The 24,012-nt window shown below is 44.3% G+C and overlaps 1 protein-coding gene and 1 long non-coding RNA gene across 2 annotated transcripts; both read right to left on the reverse strand.

Moving 5' to 3' along the window:
* Positions 1 to 830: 830 nt before the first annotated feature.
* Positions 831 to 4,710, reverse strand: LOC106594119 (uncharacterized). Its single transcript, XR_001326039.2, has 3 exons — positions 4,655 to 4,710; positions 4,084 to 4,322; positions 831 to 932 (listed from the first exon to the last, which is right to left on the reverse strand). It is a non-coding gene; the product is annotated as an uncharacterized lncRNA (long non-coding RNA).
* A 2,138-nt stretch (positions 4,711 to 6,848) lies between these two features.
* On the reverse strand, positions 6,849 to 19,259 carry LOC106594045 (zinc finger protein 668). The gene is made up of 9 exons (XM_045710716.1): positions 18,914 to 19,259; positions 15,578 to 15,727; positions 15,031 to 15,464; positions 14,834 to 14,928; positions 14,337 to 14,522; positions 12,619 to 12,801; positions 10,276 to 10,337; positions 9,183 to 9,963; positions 6,849 to 7,101 (listed from the first exon to the last, which is right to left on the reverse strand). Exons 1-9 carry the CDS (start codon positions 19,028 to 19,030, stop codon positions 6,959 to 6,961), a joined length of 2,151 nt encoding a protein of 716 aa, XP_045566672.1. The 5' UTR covers positions 19,031 to 19,259; the 3' UTR covers positions 6,849 to 6,958.
* Between the last annotated feature and the right edge of the window lie 4,753 nt (positions 19,260 to 24,012).

Below are 24,012 nucleotides of genomic sequence, written 5' to 3' on the forward strand. Positions count from 1 at the left end.
CCGCCACGTCTGTTGACTCATCCAGCTGTAACGCATATAATTCACTGGCTTATATGCGAAGCAGTAATTGTTTCAAAACATCTGCCATGTCACTGATGCGTCATGAAATAGTGTTGTTTGATGGAGCCATTGTCTGTATAGTTTCTTTGGCCTTTTCCCCCAGCATTGTCCCAGCAGCAGGAAGAATTAAATCCTCTACAATAGTATGTGGCTTGTCTGTCCTAGCCACTCGGTAGCTCACCATATAAGACGCTTCGAGACCCTTCTTATTAATGGTATCTGTTGCTTTTATACATGTCTTACTACTCGAAAGTTGTCTTAATTCTCAAAAAACTACCGTGGCTTATTTTTCAAATTGGCATGTTGCGTTTCTAAATGTCTGCACAAGAGTGAAGGTTTCATTTCATTTTTATTTGGCGTAACCCCGACGGCATTGCGCACACCCCAGTTTGGGAATAGTCGGAATACAGTATATACATATGAGATGAGTAATGTCAGAGTGGCATAGACTAAGAAGATACAGTAGAATAGGAAAGAAAACAGTATGTACATATGAGATGAGTAATGCAAAATATGTAAACATTATTAAAGTGACTAGTGATCCAATTATTAAAGTGGCCAGTGATTTCAAGTCTATATATATAGGGCAGCAGCCTCTAAGATGCTAGTGATGGCTGTTTAACAGTCTGATGGTCTTGAGATAGAAGCTGTTTTTTAGTCTCTCGGTCCTAGCTTTGATGCACCTGTACTGACCTCGCCTTCTGGATTAAAGCGGGGTGAACAGGCAGTGGCTTGGATGGTTGTTGTCCTTGATGATCTTTTTGGCCTTCCTGTGACATCGGGTGCTGTAGGTGTCCTGGAGGGCGGGTAGTTTGGCCCCGGTGATGCGTTGGGCAGACCTCACCACCCTCTGGAGAGCAGACGGAAGCCATCTGACATAAAGAAATGCATGTCGATGTCGTAGCCACCAGCATATCTCTCTCTCTGGGGTTAGACCTTCTCCTCCTTTGTATACAGTGCATTTGGAAAGTATTCAGACCCCTTCCCTTTTTTCACATTTTGTTACATTACAGCCTTATTCAAAAATGTATTAAATAAATAAAAATGACTCAAACTACACACAATAACCCATTATGACAAAGCAAAACAGTTTTTTTCCCAAATATTTTTTCAAAACATAAATATCTTATTTAGTTAGTATTCAGACCCTTTGCTATGAGAGTTGAAATTGAGCTCAGGTGCATCCTGTTTCCATTGATCATCCTTGAGATGCATCTACAACTTGACTGCTGTCCACCTGTGGTAAAATCAATTGATTGGACATGATTTGGAAAGACACACACCTGTCTATATAAGGTCCCACAGTTGACAGTGAATGTCAGAGCAAAAACCAAGCTATGAGGTCGAAGGAGTTGTTCGTAGACAAGAACACAGTGGCCTCCATCATTCTTGGAAGACATTTGGAGGCATGGGCTTGGGGAATTAAGGAGTATAAAACCAATGTAAAAGATAGGGAGAGGAGCGGAGATTCTGGGGAAGACAGATCAGGAGCTGACTGATGTGTTAGAAGGAGCTGACTGATGTATTAGAAGGAGCTGACTGATGTATTAGAAGGAGCTGACTGATGTATTAGAAGGAGCTGACTGATGTATTAGAAGGAGCTGACTGATGTATTAGAAGGAGCTGACTGATCTGTTAGAAGGAGCTGACTGATGTATTAGAAGGAGCTGACTGATGTGTTAGAAGGAGCTGACTGATGTATTAGAAGGAGCTGACTGATGTATTAGAAGGAGCTGACTGATGTGTTAGAAGGAGCTGACTGATGTGTTAGAAGGAGCTGACTGATGTGTTAGAAGGAGCTGACTGATGTGTTAGAAGGAGCTGACTGATGTATTAGAAGGAGCTGACTGATGTGTTAGAAGGAGCTGACTGATGTATTAGAAGGAGCTGACTGATCTGTTAGAAGGAGCTGACTGATGTATTAGAAGGAGCTGACTGATGTATTAGAAGGAGCTGACTGATCTGTTAAAAGGAGCTGACTGATGTATTAGAAGGAGCTGACTGATGTATTAGAAGGAGCTGACTGATGTATTAGAAGGAGCTGACTGATGTATTAGAAGGAGCTGACTGATGTATTAGAAGGAGCTGACTGATGTGTTAGGAGCTGCCTGATGTATTAGAAGGAGCTGACTGATGTATTAGGAGCTGACTGATGTATTAGAAGGAGCTGACTGATGTGTTAGAAGGAGCTGACTGATGTATTAGAAGGAGCTGACTGATGTATTAGGAGCTGACTGATGTATTAGAAGGAGCTGACTGATGTATTAGAAGGAGCTGACTGATCTGTTAAAAGGAGCTGACTGATGTATTAGAAGGAGCTGACTGATGTATTAGAAGGAGCTGACTGATGTATTAGAAGGAGCTGACTGATGTATTAGAAGGAGCTGACTGATGTGTTAGAAGGAGCTGACTGATGTATTAGAAGGAGCTGACTGATCTGTTAAAAGGAGCTGACTGATGTATTAGAAGGAGCTGACTGATGTATTAGAAGGAGCTGACTGATGTATTAGAAGGAGCTGACTGATGTGTTAGAAGGAGCTGACTGATGTGTTAGAAGGAGCTGACTGATGTATTAGAAGGAGCTGACTGATGTGTTAGAAGGAGCTGACTGATGTGTTAGAAGGAGCTGACTGATGTGTTAGAAGGAGCTGACTGATGTGTTAAAAGGAGCTGACTGATGTGTTAGAAGGAGCTGACTGATGTATTAGAAGGAGCTGACTGATGTTTTAGGAGCTGACTGATGTGTTAGAAGGAGCTGACTGATGTGTTAGAAGGAGCTGACTGATGTATTAGAAGGAGCTGACTGATGTGTTAGAAGGAGCTGACTGATGTGTTAGAAGGAGCTGACTGATGTATTAGAAGGAGCTGACTGATGTATTAGAAGGAGCTGACTGATGTGTTAGAAGGAGCTGACTGATGTATTAGAAGGAGCTGACTGATGTGTTAGAAGGAGCTGACTGATGTATTAGAAGGAGCTGACTGATGTATTAGAAGGAGCTGACTGATGTGTTAGAAGGAGCTGACTGATGTGTTAGAAGGAGCTGACTGATGTGTTAGAAGGAGCTGACTGATGTATTAGAAGGAGCTGACTGATGTATTAGAAGGAGCTGACTGATGTATTAGAAGGAGCTGACTGATGTATTAGAAGGAGCTGACTGATGTGTTAGAAGGAGCTGACTGATGTATTAGAAGGAGCTGACTGATGTATTAGAAGGAGCTGACTGATGTGTTAGAAGGAGCTGACTGATGTATTAGAAGGAGCTGACTGATGTGTTAGAAGGAGCTGACTGATGTGTTAGAAGGAGCTGACTGATGTGTTAAAAGGAGCTGACTGATGTGTTAGAAGGAGCTGACTGATGTGTTAGAAGGAGCTGACTGATGTATTAGAAGGAGCTGACTGATGTGTTAGAAGGAGCTGACTGATGTGTTAGAAGGAGCTGACTGATGTATTAGAAGGAGCTGACTGATGTGTTAGAAGGAGCTGACTGATGTGTTAGAAGGAGCTGACTGATGTGTTAGAAGGAGCTGACTGATGTGTTAGAAGGAGCTGACTGATGTGTTAGAAGGAGCTGACTGATGTATTAGAAGGAGCTGACTGATGTGTTAGAAGGAGCTGACTGATGTATTAGAAGGAGCTGACTGATGTGTTAGAAGGAGCTGACTGATATGTTAGAAGGAGCTGACTGATATGTTAGAAGTTAGAAGACTTTTGAGGTATTTAGCGAGTGTGACTCACCCGTGAGAGTGTTGTCGGGTCAACTAGAAACGCTAGCAGGAGTGTCTGAGACTATGCCGCGCGCATACAAATAACCTAGTATAACCCCACGTTTGAACGTATCCTGCGTGAAATACGAGATAACACGCAGTAAGAACCTGGACACGCTAAAATAGCGCCGAGCGCACTATAAATAAATATTGGATTACTCGTTGGTGTTGTACACAGAAATAGCCCCCGCTGACGGGTAGTATACCGTGTCACAAACTACCCGGTAAAGTGTTAACAGTAGGAAGGAGTGAACTAACCTCTGTGGAAAGCAGAGATGTACCAAGAGGGGTGACCCGGGTTGATAAAGTGAAGCCCAGGGCTCCATTGCTAACTCGGGTAGGAAGACAGGGAGGCCCCCTCACCAGGAAAGAGGCTCATACCGCGGCCTTCCATAGTCTGGTCAAGAGAAGATCCACAGGCAAAGACCACCCGCTCGAGAGTGAAACCAGTAGGACGTCTGGGAGGCGGCCCGTCAGGGGCGAAAATCTGATATCAACTTTGGAGGGGACAATTACATTAAATTTTCTCAAGAGCAATTCCTGTGGGGGGCACCAAAAGTAGTGCTGTAACACATAGCCTACATTGTAATATGGTAAATGTATATTGAGGAACCAAAGAAATAAGGTGTTTGCCGTACTCCTATCTACCGGTACCCAAAACTACACAACTAATCACAACAGCAATACCATTGCCTTTAACAAATCTTAGTTCAGTCACCAGTTGAGAGTGGGGGTATTCATGGCATTTTCCAATTATGTTCCTATTTTACAAGTCAAAAAAATTGAGAACCTTTCATAATGTTGCCAAACAAAGACTCAACAAACTTACCTGAGACTCCCTGTCTCTGCCAGTCTGTCCCTGCATATCTGTCCCCAACTCTGCTGTCTGTGTGCCATCTGTTGCCTGCTCTGCCTAATGACATCATTGTGAAACATTTCCATTAGAATTTCATTTCTTTCTTCTGAACATTTTATCAACTAGTCTTTGAGATATTAGGCTACTAGGGTTCTTACTATGCGTTTTGGTGTATTGAAAAATACTCTGATGTCCGTCTTTTATTTTTCTGCCATTTTTCTACCTGGCTGGCTGGCTGGCTGGCTACACACACAGTGTGTAGGTTATTTACAGTAGGAGATGGGCTTCTATCATCTTCAATCATTCTATTTGGGCTTCGATCTAAAAGGTAGCTAGCAAATGTGAAACGGATTAAAATGACAAGAGTTGACAGCTGTATGAGTTCACCATTTACACAACATATGCTGCAACCTTTTGTAATTATAATAGTTTGTTTCTTATTGGCTGGCTTCCAACAATAGCTAAATTTGCAAAGCTAGCGAGCACCAATTCAGTTTCAGTGGTGTTTGCTATAATCTTTGCTACCTGGGTTAAATAAAGGTGAAATAAAATAAATAAATAAAAGTTCACTTGCGACAATTTAGCTTTTGCAACGAGACCATTAAATATATTTAAGACTATGGTAGAAGAGAGTGTAGTTCTGTTCAGTTTGGATTTCAGTTTATCGCTAACCTTATCACAGGGACTTTGAAGCACTAACTTACATCATCTGCATGCTGATTCCATCTTTGACGACGCCACATAAATGGAATAGGTACTAGCTAGCTTAATAGTTAATATTTGCGCGCTAGCTCTGCATATTCAGCTAGTGTGTGTGCGCGATTGACTGGATTAACCTCACGTCAGTTACGTGCATTGAGTGCCTTTCAGACAGTAGATATGCCTTCTCTGTTACCTAGCAAACTAAGGAACTGGTAGTGGATCAAACCATTGTGAGGCAAAGGGTGGGGGGGGTTGCAATCTTTTGAAACTTAAAAACGCGCTATTAAGTGTCTATAATCAGCACAATTGCTTTCATTGCGTATTATTAATATTATTTAAATTACATAGTTATGTTTCAGTGATATATTGGGGGGGACAAATCATATTTTTCCCAGGATGGGGGGGTCGTGTCCCCCCCGGGATTTCCGCCCCTGCGGCCCGTACTAGTCACCTCGACAGGAGGACAATTCATGTTTTAGGAAAGTAGCCTTATATATATATATATATATATATATACACAGTTTTGCCTATGCTACACATCAAAACACAAGGAATAGTGTTTCTGTAATTTGTTATAGGCTGTTTTTAAGAACATGTAAATGTGGCTCCTTTGGCCAACATCCCTCGTTTATTGATGGCGCTGGCTGCGCCAGGTTGGATCTGAATGCATATGGATGTCCGTTACGTTCCCTGTCGTGACGTCCGGCGCCTACTTTTCCTAAAGGAAACTCTGAAATGGCATATTTGCTTTTATGAAGATTTTTGAATATTCTCTTGAAAATCTGTCACCAAAATCTGGACATGGCTGTTCATGTGGAGGTTAATGTATCACTGATCAAACGTTGTCATAAAAGGCCCGTGGCAAAGCTGTGGGAGCAAACGAGCTTGGGACAGGGATAGGATAGCCATCCTTTTTTAATGGAAATATCAGCCTCAATTTAACTTCAAAGTTGTTGTTTTTCTTTCTGAAGCCTAATCAGGGACATTTTCTGGGACGGCTATATCCGGGTACTGGCCACCAAAATCGGGGACATCTGGTCAACATAGGCTAAATTAACAGATTGAATGGTCTATTTAAGCAATAAGGTCCGAAGGGGTGTGGTATATGGCAAATTTACCACGGCTAAATTCTGTTCTTATGCACGGCGCAACGCCGGAGTGCCTGGATACAGTCATTAGCTGTGGTATATTGGCCATATACCACAACCTCCGAGGTGCCTTATAGCTATTATAAACTGGTTTCCAACGTAATTAATGCAGTATGTTTTGTCATACTGCAGGTATCCTAGTGTTTAGAGCGTTGGACCAGTAACCGAAAGGTTGCAAGATCGAATCCCCGAGCTGACAAGGTAAAAATCTGTAGTTCTGCCCCTGAACAAGGCAGTGACTCGCCTAGTTAAATTAAAAATACCCGTGGTATACTATATGATATACCAGGCCAATCAGCATTCAAGGCTCAAACCACCCAGTTCATAATGATTGGCAGGTTGTTGCAACCATGATTTATTAAATTAAACACAATTATTAAATATCTGCAATAGGATACAGTAGCTAATGAACCTAATTATTTAATCATCAATAGCTTTGATCAGGTCCTTGAAATAGAGTCAGAGCAGGAGTGAGGATTGTGTTCTCTGTGTGCTGATGGTCTTTAGCTGTGTGATTCTCCTGCTGGGGAGGTCTCTCCTCACCGACTGAGCACTGGTTAGGACTCTCTCCTATGGGAATAGTAAGTTCAGGTTACATATAGTACACAATATGGGACATACACTGCCCTTTGGGACGCAACCTAAGATTTGAGATGTTACCCAAATGGCACCCTATTCCCCATTGAGCTCTGGTCTAAAGTAGGGGACAGGATGGTACCCTATTCCCCATTGAGCTCTGGTCTAAAGTAGAGGACAGGATGGTACCCTATTCCCCATAGAACTCTGGTCTAAAGTAGGGGATTGGATGGTACCCTATTCCCTATTGAACTCTGGTCTAAAGTAGAGGACAGGATGGTACCCTATTCCCCATAGAACTCTGGTCTAAAGTAGGGGATTGGATGGTACCCTATTCCCCATAGAGCTCTGGTCTAAAGTAGGGGACAGGATGGTACCCTATTCCCCATTGAGCTCTGGTCTAAAGTAGGGGATAGGATGGTACCCTTTTCCCCATAGAGCTCTGGTCTAAAGTAGGGGATAGGATGGCACCCTATTCCCCATTGAGCTCTGGTCTAAAGTAGGGGATAGGATGGTACCCTATTCCCCATAGAACTCTGGTCTAAAGTAGGGAGTAGGATGGCACCCTATTCCCCATAGAACTCTGGTCTAAAGTAGGGGATAGGATGGCACCCTATTCCCCATAGAGCTCTGGTCTAAAGTAGGGGACAGGATGGTACCCTATTCCCTATTGAACTCTGGTCTAAAGTAGGGGATAGGATGGTACCCTATTCCCCATAGAGCTCTGGTCTAAAGTAGGGGACAGGATGGTACCCTATTCCCCATAGAACTCTGGTCTAAAGTAGGGGATAGGATGGCACCCCATTCCCCATAGAGCTCTGGTCTAAAGTAGGGGATAGGATGGCACCCTATTCCCTATTGAACTCTGGTCTAAAGTAGGGGATAGGATGGCACCCTATTCCCCATAGAACTATGGTCTAAAGTAGGGGATAGGATGGCACCCTATTCCCCATAGAACTCTGGTCTAAAGTAGGGGATAGGATGGCACCCTATTCCCTATTGAACTCTGGTCTAAAGTAGGGGATAGGATGGCACCCTATTCCCCATAGAACTCTGGTCTAAAGTAGGGGACAGGATGGTACCCTATTCCCCATAGAGCTCTGGTCTAAAGTAGGGATTAGGATGGTACCCTATTCCCCATTGAGCTCTGGTCTAAAGTAGGGGATAGGATGGTACCCTATTCCCCATAGAACTCTGGTCTAAAGTAGGGAGTAGGATGGCACCCTATTCCCCATAGAACTCTGGTCTAAAGTAGGGGATAGGATGGCACCCTATTCCCCATAGAGCTCTGGTCTAAAGTAGGGGACAGGATGGCACCCTATTCCCTATTGAACTCTGGTCTAAAGTAGGGGATAGGATGGTACCCTATTCCCCATAGAGCTCTGGTCTAAAGTAGGGGACAGGATGGTACCCTATTCCCCATAGAGCTCTGGTCTAAAGTAGGGATTAGGATGGTACCCTATTCCCCATTGAGCTCTGGTCTAAAGTAGGGGATAGGATGGTACCCTATTCCCCATAGAACTCTGGTCTAAAGTAGGGAGTAGGATGGCACCCTATTCCCCATAGAGCTCTGGTCTAAGTAGTAGGATCACCTATTCCCCATAGAGCTCTGGTCTAAAGTAGGGGACAGGATGGTACCCTATTCCCTATTGAACTCTGGTCTAAAGTAGGGGATAGGATGGTACCCTATTCCCCATAGAGCTCTGGTCTAAAGTAGGGGACAGGATGGTACCCTATTCCCTATTGAACTCTGGTCTAAAGTAGGGGATAGGATGGCACCCCATTCCCCATAGAGCTCTGGTCTAAAGTAGGGGATAGGATGGCACCCTATTCCCTATTGAACTCTGGTCTAAAGTAGGGGATAGGATGGCACCCTATTCCCCATAGAACTATGGTCTAAAGTAGGGGATAGGATGGCACCCTATTCCCCATAGAGCTCTGGTCTAAAGTAGGGGATAGGATGGCATTTGGGGCACAGAGATAGTAAGTCCTCATTACTTCATGTTTCTTTAAGTTCAACAGCCTCCCTCCCTCCCTCGCTTACTAAGTTCAACAGCCTCCCTCCCTCTACTTACTAAGTTCAACTGCCTCCCAGTCCACTTCTTCTACTGGGGACTGAATGAATCTGCTGACTTCCTCGTCCTCTTCTTCTTTAACCGTCACCCCAACAGTTTGACTCAGGTCCTCCAGATCCACCTCTTCCTCTTCTTCTTTAACCATCACCCCAACAGTTTTACTCAAGTCCTCCAGCTCCTCCTCCTCCACTATTTTAATGTTCATCCCCAGTGTCTGACTGAAGGTCTCTCTGTCGTCAGGACCCAGTGTCTGACTGAAGGTCTCTCTGTCGTCAGGACCCAGTGTCTGACTGAAGGTCTCTCTGTCGTCAGGACCCAGTGTCTGACTGAAGGTCTCTCTGTCGTCAGGACCCAGTGTCTGACTGAAGGCCTCTCTGTCGTCAGGACCCAGTGTCTGACTGAAGGTCTCTCTGTCGTCAGGACCCAGTGTCTGACTGAAGGTCTCTCTGTCGTCAGGACCCAGTGTCTGACTGAAGGTCTCTCTGTCGTCAGGACCCAGTGTCTGACTGAAGGTCTCTCTGTCGTCAGGACCCAGTGTCTGACTGAAGGTCTCTCTGTCGTCAGGACCCAGTGTCTGACTGAAGGTCTCTCTGTCGTCAGGACCCAGTGTCTGACTGAAGGTCTCTCTGTCGTCAGGACCCAGTGTCTGACTGAAGGTCTCTCTGTCGTCAGGACCCAGTGTCTGACTGAAGGTCTCTCTGTCGTCAGGACCCAGTGTCTGACTGAAGGCCTCTCTGTCGTCAGGTGACCTGGGTTTGGATCTGGATTGGTCACCTGGATTCTAGAATGAAAACAGTGATCAATAATAAAGGAAGTAATATTTCCTCTGAAGATCAGGGTCTGTGTTAATAAAACATCTCAGAATAGGAGTGATGATCTAGGATCAGGTCCCCTTGAACATGTGATGTTGTTCAGATCAGATCCAATAGGAGTGATGATCTAGGATCAGGTCCCCCCTTGTCCATTATTTATAATCTAAAATGCAAAACTGATCTTAGATCAGCACTCCAACTCTGAGATGCTTGATACATTTGGCCCCTGAAATAGATGACATTAGTTTACAGTAAAATGTATAAAGCTCATTTTCTCCCACCTTGTTGATGTCTGATGTAGGAGGACTTTCTTCACTACCAGAGCCATGGACAGGACTCTCTCCTGTAGAGATAGGTTGGTATTATGGGTTATAATGAGACTACCAGAGCCATGGACAGGACTCTCTCCTGTAGAGATAGGTTGGTATTATGGGTTATAATGAGACTACCAGAGCCATGGACAGGACTCTCTCCTGTAGAGATAGGTTGGTATTATGGGTTATAATGAGACTACCAGAGCCATGGACAGGACTCTCTCCTGTAGAGATAGGTTGGTATTATGGGTTATAATGAGACTACCAGAGCCATGGACAGGACTCTCTCCTGTAGAGATAGGTTGGTATTATGGGTTATAATGAGACTACCAGAGCCATGGACAGGACTCTCTCCTGTAGAGATAGGTTGGTATTATGGGTTATAATGAGACTACCAGAGCCATGGACAGGACCCTCTCCTGTAGAGATAGGTTGGTATTATGGGTTATAATGAGACTACCAGAGCCATGGACAGGACTCTCTCCTGTAGAGATAGGTTGGTATTATGGGTTATAATGAGACTACCAGAGCCATGGACAGGACTCTCTCCTGTAGAGATAGGTTGGTATTATGGGTTATAATGAGACTACCAGAGCCATGGACAGGACTCTCTCCTGTAGAGATAGGTTGGTATTATGGGTTATAATGAGACTACCAGAGCCATGGACAGGACTCTCTCCTGTAGAGATAGGTTGGTATTATGGGTTATAATGAGACTACCAGAGCCATGGACAGGACTCTCTCCTGTAGAGATAGGTTGGTATTATGGTTTATAATGAGACTACCAGAGCCATGGACAGGACTCTCTCCTGTAGAGATAGGTTGGTATTATGGGTTATAATGAGACTACCAGAGCCATGGACAGGACTCTCTCCTGTAGAGATAGGTTGGTATTATGGGTTATAATGAGACTACCAGAGCCATGGACAGGACTCTCTCCTGTAGAGATAGGTTGGTATTATGGGTTATAATGAGACTACCAGAGCCATGGACAGGACTCTCTCCTGTAGAGATAGGTTGGTATTATGGGTTATAATGAGACTACCAGAGCCATGGACAGGACTCTCTCCTGTAGAGATAGGTTGGTATTATGGGTTATAATGAGACTACCAGAGCCATGGACAGGACTCTCTCCTGTAGAGATAGGTTGGTATTATGGGTTATAATGAGACTACCAGAGCCATGGACAGGACTCTCTCCTGTAGAGATAGGTTGGTATTATGGGTTATAATGAGACTACCAGAGCCATGGACAGGACTCTCTCCTGTAGAGATAGGTTGGTATTATGGGTTATAATGAGACTACCAGAGCCATGGACAGGACTCTCTCCTGTAGAGATAGGTTGGTATTATGGGTTATAATGAGACTACCAGAGCCATGGACAGGACTCTCTCCTGTAGAGATAGGTTGGTATTATGGGTTATAATGAGACTACCAGAGCCATGGACAGGACTCTCTCCTGTAGAGATAGGTTGGTATTATGGGTTATAATGAGACTACCAGAGCCATGGACAGGACTCTCTCCTGTAGAGATAGGTTGGTATTATGGGTTATAATGAGACTACCAGAGCCATGGACAGGACTCTCTCCTGTAGAGATAGGTTGGTATTATGGGTTATAATGAGACTACCAGAGCCATGGACAGGACTCTCTCCTGTAGAGATAGGTTGGTATTATGGGTTATAATGAGACTACCAGAGCCATGGACAGGACTCTCTCCTGTAGAGATAGGTTGGTATTATGGGTTATAATGAGACTACCAGAGCCATGGACAGGACCCTCTCCTGTAGAGATAGGTTGGTATTATGGGTTATAATGAGACTACCAGAGCCATGGACAGGACCCTCTCCTGTAGAGATAGGTTGGTATTATGGGTTATAATGAGACTACCAGAGCCATGGACAGGACTCTCTCCTGTAGAGATAGGTTGGTATTATGGGTTATAATGAGACTACCAGAGCCATGGACAGGACTCTCTCCTGTAGAGATAGGTTGGTATTATGGGTTATAATGAGACTACCAGAGCCATGGACAGGACTCTCTCCTGTAGAGATAGGTTGGTATTATGGGTTATAATGAGACTACCAGAGCCATGGACAGGACTCTCTCCTGTTCATCATTTGATGGAAGGATGGATGGTCTAAAGTAGTGCACTATGTAGGGAATAGGGTGCCATTAGGGATGTATATTAGGGTAAAGTAGTGCATTATGTAGGGAATAGGGTGCCATTAGGGATGTATCTTAGGGTAAAGTAGTGCACTACATAGGGAACAGGGAGCCATTAGGGACGAATAACCTGCCTCCACTTACTAAGATGAGAAGGGTCCCAGCCGACGTCCTCTCCATCAGAATTGATCAGACCACCAACTTCATCCTCCCCGTCTTCCTGTCCCCCATTGTGACCGAGGTCCTCCCCCATGTGTGTCTGTAGGTGTTTTCTCAGAGCCTGCTCTGTAGGGAGGTCCTGTCCACACACTGGGCAGCATTGAGACCCTGGGGAAATGGTTTGTGAACGTTAGAATGCTAGCAACAGCATTCTGTTTGTTTTGTGTCGGCAGTGAAGTGGCCGACAGTCTGAGAAGGCAGTGAAGTGGCCGACAGCCCTGAGAAGGCAGTGAAGTGGCCGACAGCCCTGAGAAGGCAGTGAAGTGGCCGACAGCCCTGAGAAGGCAGTGAAGTGGCCGACAGCCCTGAGAAGGCAGTGAAGTGGCCGACAGTCTGAGAAGGCAGTGAAGTGGCCGACAGTCTGAGAAGGCAGTGAAGTGGCCGACAGTCTGAGAAGGCAGTGAAGTGGCCGACAGTCTGAGAAGGCAGTGAAGTGGCCGACAGTCTGAGAAGGCAGTGAAGTGGCTGACAGTCTGAGAAGGCAGTGAAGTGGCCGACAGTCTGAGAAGGCAGTGAAGTGGCCGACAGTCTGAGAAGGCAGTGAAGTGGCCGACAGTCTGAGAAGGCAGTGAAGTGGCCGACAGTCTGAGAAGGCAGTGAAGTGGTTGACAGTATGAGAAGGCAGTGAAGTGGTTGACAGTATGAGAAGGCAGTGAAGTGGCCGACAGTCTGAGAAGGCAGTGAAGTGGCCGACAGTCTGAGAAGGCAGTGAAGTGGTTGACAGTCTGAGAAGGCAGTGAAGTGGCTGGCAGTCTGAGAAGGCAGTGAAGTGGCTGACAGTCTGAGAAGGCAGTGAAGTGGCTGACAGTCTGAGAAGGCAGTGAAGTGGCTGACAGTCTGAGAAGGCAGTGAAGTGGCCGACAGTCTGAGAAGGCAGTGAAGTGGCCGACAGTCTGAGAAGGCAGTGAAGTGGCCGACAGTCTGAGAAGGCAGTGAAGTGGCCGACAGTCTGAGAAGGCAGTGAAGTGGCCGACAGTCTGAGAAGGCAGTGAAGTGGCCGACAGTCTGAGAAGGCAGTGAAGTGGCCGACAGTCTGAGAAGGCAGTGAAGTGGCCGACAGTCTGAGAAGGCAGTGAAGTGGTTGACAGTATGAGAAGGCAGTGAAGTGGTTGACAGTATGAGAAGGCAGTGAAGTGGCTGACAGTCTGAGAAGGCAGTGAAGTGGCTGACAGTCTGAGAAGGCAGTGAAGTGGTTGACAGTCTGAGAAGGCAGTGAAGTGGCTGGCAGTCTGAGAAGGCAGTGAAGTGGCTGACAGTCTGAGAAGGCAGTGAAGTGGCTGACAGTCTGAGAAGGCAGTGAAGTGGCTGGCAGTCTGAGAAGGCAGTGAAGTGGCTGACAGTCTGAGAAGGCAGTGAAGTGGCTGACAGTCTGAGAAGGCAGTGAAGTGGCTGACAGTCTGAGAAGGCAGTGTGAGGTAAACATGAGTATCTGTTTCCTGTCTAAACTGCCACTACAAATAATACATGTTGCTATGCAGGCTTTCTATTACATGTAGTAAGATTAGCATTTGCAGTTTGAATACATAGAAAAATGAGCTATTGGCAGCTTCGCCGTAACATTCTGGAATGTTCATTCAAATCATTCCTGAAATGTGTTACTCTGGCAACATGTTGGCTGTAAAGGGAAGTGTTGTTGAACTCACCTCCTGTCTGGTTCTCTCTTGCGTGGGTCCGGAGGTGGTACTTCAGAGTGGCAGGCTGGGCGAACCTCCTGCCACACAGGGCACAGAAGTACGGCTTCTCCCCTGTATGCACCATCTGGTGTCTCTTCAGGACGTCCGCCTGGCTGAACCGTCTCCCACAGTCAGGGCAGGAGTATGGCTTCTCACCTGATAGATGGATGGATGGACAGACGGGTGGGTGGGACAGACAGACAGTGTCACTCCATAATAATGAGCCATTTACTTTATGTTCGTATTATTATGTTTTATTATTTCTTATTGTTGTTGAATTGTTGAGAAGGAACCTGCAAGTCAGTATTTCATTGGACGGTGTATACCATGTGTATCCCGTACATACGACAAATCTGTAATGTATGCTGTCAATTGCTGCATAAAGTTTCAAGTTTTATTAAAGAACCACATTGTGGACAACTCAGAGTTGAGACACTGATATCCTTCGATCGTTAAATCAACCTCACCTGTATGCACTCTCAAGTGGACTTTCAGGTGCCCGTTGTCACGGAAACCCTTCCCGCACGAGGGGCAGACGCAGGGTTTCTCTCCCGTATGAGACCTAAATCAAATCATACTTGATTCAAAGTGCATTTAAACTTGAAACAGACTTTACAGTAAAACAAAAAGGAGATCAAATGAAAACAAGAATGAAATAAATGACCTCTGGTGCATCTTCAGGCTGTCCTTCTGGGTGAAACTGGCGCCACACTCCAGGCACTGATAAGGCTTCTCCCCGGTGTGAATCCGCTGGTGTTTCTTCAAGTTTCCTATCTGAGCAAAGCCCTTGCCACACACAGAACAGGAGTAGGGCCTTTCTCCCGTGTGTGTTCGCTGGTGCACTTTCAAAAATTCATTTTGGGTGTAGCTCTTGCCACAGACGGAGCAAGAATAAGGTCTCTCCCCCGTGTGTGTCCGTAGGTGAACTCTAAGACTTCCCTTCTGGGTGAAGCTCTTCCCACACACAGAGCAGGAGTGAGGCTTCTCTCCGGAGTGTATCCTCTCATGTTCTCGGAGGCCTCCTGAGTGGGCGAACCTCTTGCCACAGTCAGGACAGGGGTAGGGCTTCTCCCCTGTGTGTACTCTCTGGTGTCTCACCTTATGGAACACAATGGAAATAAGTTGACTTGTTTTGTGTTATCCCGTCACGTTTCATGTACTGTGTGTATATGTCATTTTTTAAACTGGCAAATAAAACCCATCAAACTCACCAGGTCACATGGGCGGGAAAACTCTTTCCCACAATCCAGACAACAGTGAGAAAAGGTTTTGGTTGGTTCTGTTTGGTTCTCTTGATCAGGTTCTCCTGATGCAGGGGGGCTGTGGGATGGGGACAGGCTGGGCTGGTTGTTAACATCATCCTAAAAGAGGATGAAGGGCAGAAGTCAGCCTTGACTAGTTCTGGAGAGGGGAACATTTGTTTTGTTGTGGTAGACTGTATGAGTGTTGTTACGGTAGCCCATATGAGTGTTTTGTTGTGGTAGACTATACAAGCGTTTTGTTGTGGTAGCCCATAATCTGCATTTTGTTGTGGTAGACTATACGAGCGTTTTGCTGTGGTAGACTATAATCTGTGTTTTGCTGTGGTAGACTATACGAGCGTTTTGTTGTGGTAGCCTATAATCTGTGTTTTGTTGTGGTAGACTATACGAGCGTTTTGTTGTGGTAGCCTATAATCTGTGTTTTGTTGTGGTAGACTATATGAGCGTTTTGTTGTGGTAGACAATACGAGTGTTTTGTTGTGGTAGACTATACAAGCGTTTTGTTGTGGTAGACTATACGAGCGTTTTGTTGTGGTAGACCATAATCTGTGTTTTGCTGTGGTAGACTATACGAGCGTTTTGTTGTGGTAGACTATACGAGTGTTTTGTTGTGGTAGACTATACAAGCGTTTTGTTGTGGTAGACTATACGAGCGTTTTGTTGTGGTAGACCATAATCTGTGTTTTGCTGTGGTAGACTATACGAGCGTTTTGTTGTGGTAGACTATACGAGCGTTTTGTTGTGGTAGCCCATAATCTGCGTTTCGTTGTGGTAGACTATACGAGCGTTTTGTTGTGGTAGACAATACGAGCGTTTTGCTGTGGTAGACAATACGAGCGTTTTGCTGTGGTAGACTATACGAGCGTTTTGCTGTGATAGACTATATGCGCGTTTTGTTGTGGTAGACTATATGCGCGTTTTGTTGTGGTAGACTATACGAGCGTTTTGTTGTGGTAGACTATACGAGCGTTTTGTTGTGGTAGACTATATGCGCGTTTTGTTGTGGTAGACTATATGAGCGTTTTGTTGTGGTAGACTATACGAGCGTTTTGTTGTGGTAGCCCATAATCTGTGTTTTGTTGTGGTAGACTATATGAGTGTTTTGTTGTGGTAGCCCATAATCTGTGTTTTGTTGTGGTAGACTATACGAGCGTTTTGTTGTGGTAGACTATACGAGCGTTTTGTTGTGGTAGCCCATAATCTGTGTTTTGTTGTGGTAGACTATATAAGTGTTTTGCTGTGGTAGACAATACGAGCGTTTTGCTGTGGTAGACAATACGAGCGTTTTGCTGTGGTAGACAATACGAGCGTTTTGCTGTGGTTGACAATACGAGCGTTTTGCTGTGGTTGACAATATGAGCGTTTTGCTGTGGTAGACTATACGAGCGTTTTGCTGTGGTTGACAATACGAGCGTTTTGCTGTGGTTGACAATATGAGCGTTTTGTTGTGGTAGCCCATAATCTGTGTTTTGTTGTGGTAGACTATACGAGTGTTTTGTTGTGGTAGACTATACGAGCGTTTTGTTGTGGTAGACTATATGCGAGTTTTGTTGTGCTAGACTATACGAGCGTTTTGTTGTGCTAGACTATACGAGCGTTTTGTTGTGGTAGCCCATAATCTGTGTTTTGTTGTGGTAGACTATATGAGCGTTTTGTTGTGGTAGACTATATGAGCGTTTTGCTGTGGTAGACTATACGAGCGTTTTGTTGTGGTAGCCCATAATCTGTGTTTTGTTGTGGTAGACTATACGAGCGTTTTGTTGTGGTAGACTATACGAGCGTTTCGTTGTGGTAGCCCATAATCTGTGTTTTGTTGTGGTAGACTATACGAGCGTTTTGTTGTGGTAGACTATATGAGCGTTTTGTTGTGGTAGACTATATGAGCGTTTTGTTGTGGTAGACTATAAGTGCTTTGTTGTGGTAGACTATACGAGCGTTTTGTTGTGGTAGACCATAATCTGTGTTTTGTTGTGGTAGACTATACGAGCGTTTTGTTGTGGTAGCCCATAATCTGTGTTTTGTTGTGGTAGACTATACAAGTGTTTTGTTGTGGTAGACTATACGAGCGTTTTGTTGTGGTAGACTATATGAGCGTTTGTTGTGGTAGACTATATGAGCGTTTTGTTGTGGTAGACTATATGAGCGTTTTGTTGTGGTAGACTATATGAGCGTTTTGTTGTGGTAGACTATACGAGCGTTTTGTTGTGGTAGCCCATAATCTGTGTTTTGTTGTGGTAGACTATATGAGTGTTTTGTTGTGGTAGCCCATAATCTGTGTTTTGTTGTGGTAGACTATACGAGCGTTTTGTTGTGGTAGACTATACGAGCGTTTTGTTGTGGTAGCCCATAATCTGTGTTTTGTTGTGGTAGACTATATAAGTGTTTTGCTGTGGTAGACAATACGAGCGTTTTGCTGTGGTAGACAATACGAGCGTTTTGCTGTGGTTGACAATACGAGCGTTTTGCTGTGGTTGACAATATGAGCGTTTTGCTGTGGTAGACTATACGAGCGTTTTGCTGTGGTTGACAATACGAGCGTTTTGCTGTGGTTGACAATATGAGCGTTTTGTTGTGGTAGCCCATAATCTGTGTTTTGTTGTGGTAGACTATATGAGTGTTTTGTTGTGGTAGACTATACGAGCGTTTTGTTGTGGTAGACTATATGCGAGTTTTGTTGTGCTAGACTATACGAGCGTTTTGTTGTGCTAGACTATACGAGCGTTTTGTTGTGGTAGCCCATAATCTGTGTTTTGTTGTGGTAGACTATATGAGCGTTTTGTTGTGGTAGACTATATGAGCGTTTTGCTGTGGTAGACTATACGAGCGTTTTGTTGTGGTAGCCCATAATCTGTGTTTTGTTGTGGTAGACTATACGAGCGTTTTGTTGTGGTAGACTATACGAGCGTTTCGTTGTGGTAGCCCATAATCTGTGTTTTGTTGTGGTAGACTATACGAGCGTTTTGTTGTGGTAGACTATATGAGCGTTTTGTTGTGGTAGACTATACAAGCGTTTTGTTGTGGTAGACTATATGAGCGTTTTGTTGTGGTAGACCATAATCTGTGTTTTGCTGTGGTAGACTATACGAGTGTTTTGCTGTGGTAGACTATACGAGCGTTTTGCTGTGGTAGACTATACGAGCATTTTGTTGTGGTAGACTATACGAGCGTTTTGTTGTTGTAGACTATACGAGTGTTTTGTTGTGGTAGACTATATGAGTGTCCAATACTTTGATCAGGGAATCAGGGCCTGTATTTCACAAAGCATCTAGCAGTAAGAATACTGACCTCAGACCCTCCCTGTCCAGTTAATCCTAAGGCAAAACCCAGTGGCATTGTGTCAAAGTTGCGACTGCAGTCCATTGTGGGTCGGTCAGAACCGGGAGGAGTGAATTCTGCCGACATGTTATTGATTGTTGTTCTTTTACGTTCACTTCAGCTCGAGGTCACTCACGTCAGTTGAACAATTTACTGGTCGTGAAACGATTTGAAACCTAACCAGCCATGTAAACGAAGGCAATACATGCAGACATCCTATATGTTGCCATTTTAACAGTAACTAGCTAGCCTGTTTTGAAGAGAGGGAAATAAGCCGACTGTCTGCGTTGCTGCATCACCGTACTTCCGGGTATGATTCTTCTGCATGACTAAACTACCTGGTGCAATAGCGCCACCTTGTGTACAGGAGTGAGAAGGCAGGCAATACAAGGCGCTTACAACCTGCAGGAATCTTGTTCTATTATATATACAGTTGTGGCCGAAAGTTTTGAGAATGACACAAATATTAATTTTCACAAAGTCTGCTGCCTCAGTTTGTATGATGGCAATTTGCATATACTGTTGTTATGTTATGAAGAGTGATAAGAGGAATTGCAATTAATTGCAAAGTCCCTCTTGCCATGCAAATGAACTGAATCCACAGCAAACATTTCCACTGCATTAATGCAGAAGGCTTCAGGGCACCCAAAAAGTCCAGCAAGCGCCAGGACCATCTCCTAAAGTTGATTCAGCTGTGGGATCAGGGCACCACCAGTACAGAGCTTGCTCAGGAATGGCAGCAGGCAGGTGTGAGTTCATCTGCACGCACAGTGAGGCAAAGACTTTTTGAGGATGGCCTGGTGTCAAGGGCAGCAAAGAAGCCACTTCTCTCCTGGAAAAACATCAGGGACAGACTGATATTCTGCAAAAGGTTCAGGGATTGGACTGCTGAGGACTGGGGTAAAGTCATTTTCTCTGATGAATCCTCTTTCCGATTGTTCGGGGCATCCGGAAAAAAAGCTTGTCTGGAGAAGACAAGGTGAGCGCTACCATCAGTCCTGTGTCATGCCAACAGTAAAGCATCCTGAGACCATTCATGTGTGGGGTTGCTTCTCATCCAAGGGACTGGGCTCACTCACAATTTTGCCTAAGAACACAGTCATGAATAAAGAGTGGTACCAACACATCCTCCGAGAGCAACTTCTCCCAACCATCCAGGAACAGTTTGGTGATGAACAATTATTTTTTTACATTTTATTTCACCTTTATTTAACCAGGTAGGCAAGTTGAGAACAAGTTCTCATTTACAACTGCGACCTGGCCGAGATAAAGCAAAGCAGTTTGACACATACAACAACACAGAGTTACACATGGAGTAAAGCAAACATACAGTCAATAATACAGTAGAAAAATAAGTCTATATACAATGTGAGCAAATGAGGTGAGATAAGGGAGGTAAAGGCAAAAAAAGGCCATGATGGCGAAGTACATACAATATAGCAAGTTAAACACTGGAATGGTAGATTTGCAGTGGAAGAAAGTGCAAAGTAGAAATAGAAATAATGGGGTGCAAAGGAGCAAAATAAATAAATAAATACAGTAGGGGAAGAGGTAGTTGTTTGGGCTTAATTATAGATGGGCTATGTACAGGTGCAGTAATCTGTGAGCTGCTCTGACAGCTGGTGCTTAAAGCTAGTGAGGGAGATAAGTGTTTCCAGTTTCAGAGATTTTTGTAGTTTGTTCCTGTCATTGACAGCAGAGAACTGGAAGGAGAGGCGGCTGAAGGAGGAATTGGCTTTGGGGGTGACCAGTGAGATATACCTGCTGGAGCGCGTGCTACAGGTGGGTGCTGCTATGGTGACCAGCGAGCTGAGATAAGGGGGGACTTTACCTAGCAGGGTCTTGTAGATGACCTGGAGCCAGTGGGTTTGGCGACGAGTATGAAGCGAGGGCCAGCCAACGAGAGCGTACAGGTCGCAGTGGTGGGTAGTATATGGGGCTTTGGTGACAAAACGGATGGCACTGTGATAGACTGCGTCCAATTTATTGAGTAGGGTATTGGAGGCTATTTTGTAAATGACATAGCCGAAGTCGAGGATCGGTAGGATGGTCAGTTTTACGAGGGTATGTTTGGCAGCATGAGTGAAGGATGCTTTGTTGCGAAACAGGAAGCCAATTCTAGATTTAACTTTGGATTGGAGATATTTGATGTGAGTCTGGAAGGAGAGTTTACAGTCTAACCAGACACCTAGGTATTTGTAGTTGTCCACATATTCTAAGTCAGAACCGTCCAGAGTAGAACCGTCCACAATGCCATTTCCAGCATGATGGAGCACCTTGCCATAAGGCAAAAGTGATAACTAAGTGGCTCGGGCTGCCATCAGTCAGGATGTGGCCCAGAAGTTAATTGACAGCATGCCAAGGCGGATTGCAGAGGTCTTGAAAAAGAAGGGTCAACACTGCAAATATTGACTCTTTGCATCATCAAATTCATGTAATTGTCAAGAAAAGCCTTTGACATTCATGAAATGCTTGTAATTATACTTCAGTTTTCCATAGTAACATCTGGCAAAAATATCTAAAGACACGGAAGCAGTAAACTTCATGGAAATTAATACTTGTGTCATTCTCAAAACTTTTGGCCACAACTGTGTTTATTTTTTTATTTAAACTTTATTTAACTAGGCAAGTCAGTTAACCTGTTAGGGCTAGGGGGCAGTATTGACACAGCCGGAATAAAAACGTACCCGATTTAATCTGGTTACTACTCCTGCCCAGTAACTAGAATATGCATATAATTATTGGCTTTGGATAGAAAACACCCTAAAGTTTCTAAAACTGTTTGAATGGTGTCTGTGAGTATAACAGAACTCAAATGGCAGGCCAAAACCTGAGAAGATTCCATGCAGGAAGTGGCCTGTCTGACAAGGTGTGTTTTATCTTGGCTCTTTTTATTGAAGACTGAGGATCTTTGCAATAACGTGACACTTCCTACGGCTCCCATAGGCTCTCAGAGCCCGGGAAAAAGCTGAAGGATATCGAGGCAGGCTCTGGCTGAAACACTTTATCGCTTTTGGCAAGTGGCCGCTCAGAGTACTATGTGTTTAGGCGCGTGCCCGAGTCGACCGAATGCTTTCTTTTCTTTTGTCTCTTTACCTAAACGCAGATTCCTGGTTGGAATATTATCGCTTTTTTATGAGAAAAATGGCATAAAAATTGATTTTAAACAGCGGTTGACATGCTTCGAAGTACGGTAATGGAATATTTAGAAATCTTTTGTCACGAATTGCGCCATGCTCGTCACCCTTATTTACCCTTTCGGATAGTGTCTTGAACGCACGAACAAAACGCTGCTGTTTGGATATAACGATGGATTATTTTGGACCAAACCAACATTTTTTATTGAAGTAGAAGTCCTGGGAGTGCATTCTGACGAAGACAGCAAAGGTAATAACATTTTTCTTATAGTAAATCTGACTTTGATGAGTGCTAAACTTGCTGGGTGTCTAAATAGCTAGCCCTGTGATGCCGGGCTATCTACTGAGAATCTTGCAAAATGTGCTTTCACCGAAAAGCTATTTTAAAATCGGACATATCGAGTGCATAGAGGAGTTCTGTATCTATAATTCTTAAAATAATTGTTATCCTTTTTGTGAACGTTTATCGTGAGTAATTTACTAAATTCACCGGCAGTGTTCGGTCGGAATGCTAGTCACATGCTAGTCACATGCTAATGTAAAAAGCTGGTTTTTGATATAAATATGAACTTAATTGAACAAAACAGGCATGTATTGTATAACATAATGTCCTAGGGTTGTCATCTGATGAAGATCATGAAAGGTTAGTGCTACATTTAGCTGTGGTTTGGGTTTATGTGACATTATATGCTAGCTTGAAAAATTGGTGTCTGATTATTTCTGGCTGGGTACTCTGCTGACATAATCTAATGTTTTGCTTTCGTTGTAAAGCCTTTTTGAAATCGGACAGTGTGGTTAGATTAACGAGAGTCTTATCTTTAAAATGGTGTAAAATAGTCATATGTTTGAAAAATTGAAGGTTTTACATTTCTAAGGTATTTGAATATCGCGCCACGGGATTACACTGGCTGTTGAGTAGGTGGGACGCAAGCGTCCCACCTAGCCCATAGAGGTTAATGCTTATTTGTGAATGTATGAAACCTGTGCCGGTGTAAAAAATATTTTGATGTGGGGCGCCATACTCAAACAATCACATGGCATGTTGTCGCTGTAATAGCTACTGTAAATCGGACAGTGCAGTTAGATTAAGAATTAACATATCAGATGAAGGACCCTGAGCTGCAACCAAGGTCTGAGTGGTTAAGAACAAATTCTTATTTACAATGATGGCCTACCCCGGCCAAACCCGGACGACACTGGGCCAATTGTGCGCTGCCCTATGGGACTCCCAATCAGGGACTGTAGTGATGCCTCTTGCACTGAGATGCAGTGCCTTAGACCGCTGCACCACTCGGTCCTCAAACCAACGTTAAAGGTGCCGCCACCTACTGTGCTGCTGGAGGATCAATCACGGTTTACAACTTTTCTAAATCCTCCTACCTCAGTGCTTCTGAGAAAATAAAAAAGAGCCCTACTAACTTCTAAATCCTCCTACCTCAGTGCTTCTGAGAAAATAAAAAAGAGCCCTACTAACTTCTAAATCCTCCTACCTCAGTACTTCTGAGAAAATAAAAAAGAGCCCTACTAACTTCTAAATCCTCCTACCTCAGTGCTTCTGAGAAAATAAAAAAGAGCCCTACTAACTTCTAAATCCTCCTACCTCAGTACTTCTGAGAAAATACAAAAATAGCCCTACTAACTTCTAATAGACCCTCCCCATCCCCCAAATCCCCGTCCAACCTCAATGACCCTACACTTCAATCTTTCCCTCTGTTCAACATACTTAAGACAATATAACAACACATGCTCCACCGTTTCATCGACCGTACACTCCAGACACAAACCATTCACATGCTGATGTGAATGATGAGTAATGATGAGTTCAATGTACAATGTCCTAAGCGCAATCACCACCTCTTCCTTCCTAATCTGACCTTTGAACCTTGGTCCACTGACCTTTCTGTAGAGGGCATATAAATGCCGGCCCTCGGG

The sequence above is a fragment of the Salmo salar genome, chromosome ssa02 (assembly GCF_905237065.1).
Source record: "Salmo salar chromosome ssa02, Ssal_v3.1, whole genome shotgun sequence".
Taxonomy (NCBI): Eukaryota; Metazoa; Chordata; class Actinopteri; order Salmoniformes; family Salmonidae; genus Salmo; species Salmo salar.